This window comes from Terrapene carolina, unplaced genomic scaffold (assembly GCF_002925995.2).
Source record: "Terrapene carolina triunguis isolate 2854851 unplaced genomic scaffold, T_m_triunguis-2.0 Scaffold69, whole genome shotgun sequence".
Taxonomy (NCBI): Eukaryota; Metazoa; Chordata; order Testudines; family Emydidae; genus Terrapene; species Terrapene triunguis.
In genome coordinates this window covers 66,567,847-66,573,846 of record NW_020664420.1, presented here as the reverse complement: position 1 = coordinate 66,573,846, position 6,000 = coordinate 66,567,847, and the positions used below count along the sequence as shown (strand labels likewise).

The window sequence follows — 6,000 nt, the reverse complement described above, 5'->3', positions numbered from 1 at the left end:
ATATTTTTATTATGTTTAATGGCTATGAATAAAAAAATTCACAGGCAAAAGACATTCTCTTGACATGGCAGAGGAATTAAAAGCCAATTTAATTTCAAATTTATGATGATTAAAAGGCACTGAATTAGATTTTATAGAGTGAAAAATGACACTGTAGAATTATATAGCTCACTTTTACTACCATTTCACTTTACCTATAAAACTACATCTTTGAAAATCTATAATCCAAGTGTCTTCCATCACTGTCATAAAATTGACTTCTTTGTAGTCAAACAAGAATGCTGGGTGACAGCTATTCTTACTGCGCTCTAGAAGAATGTGTCAAAGTTACAGACTAGAGGGGATTTCTGATATCTGGCAAGCTTCTAGTAATTAGTTTTATAATCAGTTTAACCTATTTTAAGATGCAAGTATATGGCTAGATGATTTAATGGGTTACTGGATTTCACCTCCGGAAATCTGGTTAATAATTTTTGACTACATTATAGTTGCCTAGATTGTGGACATTTGTCCACAGTGTAATACTACATTTTAAAGCACAATTGCCAATTCATGCTCAGGGGAAACCTAGAATTTGACTAGCCAAAATGTTTCAGGTCTTGACTGAAGCGCAGATGTGGAAGCTTATGCAGCAAATGTACAGACTATAGGCTTGGTTCTAAACAGTGCTATATCACATCTTCCTTTCAAAAAGAGTTCAAATTCACTCACTGATGCTGTTTTATACAGGAAGAGTGGATGACTCAGTGGATTAGTAGTGCAATATGGAGTCCGTCTGTGATATTGAACCATATTTCTAGCCCTCAGGAACCTTCCCTCTCTCATCAGTTAGAGAGAAAGTGGAGGGAAAGAAGAAATATCCTTCCCTTCCCACCCAAGCAGTCTGATGTGGAGAAATGAAAAAGATGGAGCTGCAAAGTCACAAAATAATCAGGATATCCTCATAACATTGCATCACCAATAAGTCACTGATTATGGACAAAATGCAATATGAAGATGGTTATTTTTTGGCTCTCTGAGACACTATCTGATGACAAAGTAGTTCTCCAGCTCTTAGAAACTGAGAATTATTAACTTATCAGTTTCTAATTGGCCCAAGCTGGTACTGATCTTAACCCTTCACCATCTGCTGGATGTTGGTGGCCTGTATAAAATAATTTGGTATTCTTACCTATGCGTCCCTGTCACAAAGTCACATTGGGCACCCTTTTTGGCATACTATGAGTCCAGTGAGTGAATGGGCATGAAGACTCAACTATCCTTCCATTTTAGAAAGGAAATAATTAAATTGTAATGGTGAGGCACGTATCAAGAGATTGGATTCCGCTTCACAAGTTTACTTTTTCTAATTTAATAGGCAAACAGAAAAAACATGCGAAGTGTGGAGTGCAAACATTCTTTGGTTTACTCATAAAATAGAAGACATATCAAAGAGCAAAAAAACTTGGCAATTAAATACATTGCAAAGTTCTTGATAAGCTTCCGCACAAAAATTCCTCAGGTGTTTGAAATGTTTTAGCACGTTACAGTGTTTGGGGAGTCACATATTTTTTGTACCAGTGAAAAGAACTAGATAACATTTTTTGATTTAATCTGTGGTATTGTAAATGCCTTCTCTCTATTTGTTAAACAGTTGTTACTATATGTAACCCAACAACATAAGCTCACTATATATAAAGCAAACTGCTGTGGAATTTATTTAGCCTTCAGATGCTTATGTTATCTAAATTCACATTACCATATATGTGATCTTAATGTGCAGAAATACATCGACCCTTACGTTTTCAGAAGAGGATGGATATAGTAGCAGGACTCCCATGTTAATTAATGAGCGTTCTTAGCTCACTCACTGCATTTTATCTTTTAATTGCACATGGAGTTTTAAAATTCTGAAACAGAATTATATATCACAGGTGCTTTCTTCTACAACACTATTCAGTCTGTAGAATGCATTTTCCAAGCCAGGCTGAATTATTGTAGTTTACTGTTCCTGAAATAATCAAACTTAACAGGCATCAGAGTTGATCTGCAAGGGTCACTGGGTAGGTTTTCAAACATAACTGATTTTCATTACTGGACTGCAGATTAACAATGCAGTTCAAATGCTGCACAAAAGTATCAGGGATATGACAACTGTAAAACTGAACTGTTCATAAAGGCAGCACAAGGAAGCTGTTATCTACACATATACATAGAGCACATGTGAATATAAATGCATCAAATATATATTCTTTTTAACATGTGAGTTAAAGAAATTACAGAATGTACCATCACCATGCCAGTCTGATACAAAAAATAGCCTTTTGATGATTTATAAATATTACTCTAAATGTAAAATTACATAGTTGGATTGTTTGACTACATATAATTTCATTTTATCATCTACTTCACAAGAGTCTTCCTCTACTTGAGCAGCTCCATTTCACAACCTTTATCTAGCCGTTTCCTTAGGCAAAGCACACTAAAGCAGTATTGTTCGAAGTCTTTGTTCCAGGTTGACTGGGAATAGCAATAGATGGCTCATAATACTCAGTTTGGTAAAGATTTTTCTGAAGCATCTGTTATATTCAAAAAAACTACTTTTGTATGGTCCCTTATTCCTTCATAAATCAGCAGTGTTCCTTCTACAAATTATACACGAGCAGTCAACCGTAATGCGAGTACTTATATGTTTCCCTCATCTAGCATTTTGTTGACACCATCACAAAGTTTCTGCAAGTGGGGCTTATAAGGTCCGAAGGGATTGTATAAGGCAGCCAAAAATTCACAATCAGAGAAATGATCAAACACGTTGTTGACACGTCCATGTGATTTTGCAGTTAGGTGACGTTGGATGATTTGATGAAGTATCTCTCTACAATCATTCAACAATTTGGACAAAAAAATCCTGTCAAAGGTATAATCCACCTGATGGAAACTGACCACGGTTTTAGCCAGCTGATGAACCTTCTTCTTAAACTTCTCCATCAGTGCTATTTCTTCCTGATTAAACTGGTTATTCCTGTAGAGAATTGCCAATTTGATGACTGTTTTGATGAGATTTTTAATGATCTTTTCTGCTTCTTTCTTGTTTTGAGTGTATTCCCTTGTCACTCTGTAGAGCTCATCTAAAACATCACTGCTGGTATCGTCTATCAAGGTAGTTGCTATTGATTTGGATACCATTTTGCCAAGGATCTTCTTCTGGGCCTGAATGGCCAAGTTTTTGGAATTGAAGATATCCGTGGCCACTGGAAAAAAACAGAGTACAATCACTAGATCATTACAGGCACATTACTGACAGCATGTTAAAGAACATTTTCCTGCCCATATCCATTTATTTTACAGTTGGCATACCATATTCCTTCAAAAGTAATGGAATTAATCATCAATAATGTGTGAAAACTGCAGTTTCGGTTCACAGACTTCCTGTGGCTCTTGGTATGATTTGTGTAGGTCTGCATTCACTGAGTTTGTTTTGGGTTTGAATGAACACAAAAAACTAAGTGAAACTCAACCAAAATGGATGAACATAAAGGCCTAGATAAAGCGAATAAACATGTGTGAACACAACAATACAGATTTTGCTGGGACACGAATTGGCTTCTGGCTGCACCCCCCCCAGTAGTTTTAGGCTGTCTGAAAGGAAACCCTTTATCTGTTTACATTCATTTCACATATGGAAGGTTTTCTTTGCAAACACGGGACTGGATTTTTTTTTTTGTTTAATAAGATGAAAGCATATTCTGCAGATGCCCATGGGCAAAGTTCTGCATTTGGAAGAGAAAGTTTCCTACTAGCCATGTGTATATATGTTCAGATACACAGTTGCCAGCAGATATAAAGGGTATTTGTTCAAAGGGGCATTTGTTAAGCTATAAAACTATATTTCCTCCTTCACGGCATCTTTGAAAAACTCACAACAGAATCCCATTCTAGGATTTGGAAAGCTTCCAGCCCACTTAATGAAAAAGTAACCACATTCTGCACAGTTAATTAATTAAAAATCTTAGATCATTTGAGTATATCTTTTTAAAGAGCTAGTTCTTACCAGATGAGGATACTGAACTACCAAAGAACTCATTGTTAGCTATTTTGGGAGCAGTAATCAAGCTCACAAGACAAACCGGCTTTTCTAAACCATGTGGGTCTGAGAAACAGCTAAGGATCATAACTAGCCAATCAGAAAAGTGAAAAATACTTCAACAGTTTTTGTATTTTTAAAATGTAATAATAAATCTGTGTTGCTATTTAAATAAAAACAATCAACATATTTTAAAAATCATCAAGTATGAAAAGCCACTAACCAGTGCTTAGGATAGTAGAGATCTATTTTTATCAAGTAAAGATGAGCTTCCTTTGAATTATGATTGCCCCTTTACTATAACAAAAATAATTAAAACCACATCCCCTATGTTTCCTAAATGCTCCTTGATCATCTTCTTACCAAACCATGAATATTGTCCTTCCCTGGCTTTATTTGTTAAGGCCAAAATCTCAATGATTTCTGATGTTCCACAAATTTATACAGATTTCTTCTGCTTTGATAGGAGCACTATGATGGCTTACAAAGTACCTTTCCAACTCTTCAGGAATGAAAAAGCAAAAACAAAAATTTATTTCATTATTTTCCTCTTTGCATTTATACAAATGCTAAAAAGGGCATTTATCCAGATGCTATAGCCACCCTTGCCTTAAAACTACATCACAAATAATACCTCAATATAACTTAAAGAACTTGCTACTAGCAAGCACCCCTCCTCAAATCAGCCTCTAACCATTTCCTATCCTTACAAACCCAGCCATTAATGGTTTTGACACTCCAAAACCCCACACAGAGAGCTTTTCTAAAACAAAGTCATAATTGAACATTTGACTTTTTCTTAAAAAATAAAAACAAAACAAAAAGACCCAGCCTTAAACATATGATTACGGTGGTGTTAGCAAATAAAGAGTTCTCTCTCACCTGCATATGAATGTCAGATTCTGAATGGTTGCCCTATATGTTATTAAAATGCTGGGGCTATGTCGCTTGTACTACTTTCTATACATCTACATTAGTGCTGTTAGAGCACAAGTCAACTTTCATTTCTTTAATTTGTCATCATTCCACAAGTTTTGATCCGGCTGTCAAATACAAACTCTGTATCTTAAAATGTTATTCTAAAACCCAGTTGGACTATATTATGAACATTTATTTCTTGGTTTCTCTCTTCTGTTATCAATACCAGAAAAAGAATTGAAGAATTAAAATGCAATTTATTTACAAAGTACTTAAATAAAACTGAGTTTAAGTACTGAAAGGAATCAGTCTTCAAAGTAAAGACAAAATTTCCCTTGAGAAAGTTAAAATTTTACTTACTGTTCATCAACAAGTAGAATTACAGCTTTTACTGAGATGGTGATGCCAAAGTCACGTTTCAGGTATAGTCACAATGTGTATGAGGCGAAGACTGGACTGGTAGCTTGTTAATTAAATTTAACACCAATACTTTATCACAGTAGCCTAATATACTCCCCTCAAATAGCATCGGAATCTGATACAGATTTAAAGTTTTTTCATCCTCTCTTTGTGACAATCTCATAAAAGCATTTTCTTCTGAACTACCTTTTTCTTTTCAGCCTGAATTGCTCCATTTCACTTTGGCAACTCAAAGTGCAAAAATTATAGTGAAGTAGTTTCACTTCCTTGAAAGGAAAGCTTAAAGGAAATTGCATTGCTGAGCAAGCAATGTAACATTAATAGCCGTTATTGGTAACTGACATCTGGGACAATGAACAAAAATGCAGAAAGAACAAAGGTAAAGTAACTTAGAAAGGGCATACTTGGTTCTTTGGAAGGGAAGGGACCCCTATCTCCTGTAGCTAAGTGCTTATTTCCTGATTTCCTATTTATGAGCTATTCGTTCAAACTAAAAATGAACTTATTTGAACAAAACATGTTTAAACTAAACAGGCCCAAACTAAAATCAGATTTTTGATTACCCAAACTAGGCCTGCAATATATTAACAGATAAGTTA

General features: G+C 35.1%; 1 protein-coding gene across 2 annotated transcripts in view; it reads right to left on the bottom strand.

The window, feature by feature from the left end:
- Window positions 1-871: 871 nt before the first annotated feature.
- The window catches only part of TNFAIP8 (TNF alpha induced protein 8), a 78,492-nt gene continuing 73,363 nt past the window's right edge, over window positions 872-6,000 (bottom strand). For both annotated transcript variants that reach the window (XM_024194444.3, XM_024194443.3), the window contains exon 2: window positions 872-3,230. In XM_024194444.3, the coding sequence (XP_024050212.1) occupies window positions 2,665-3,230 (566 nt within the window). In that variant the 3' untranslated portion in view covers window positions 872-2,664. The remainder of the gene's footprint in view (window positions 3,231-6,000) is intronic.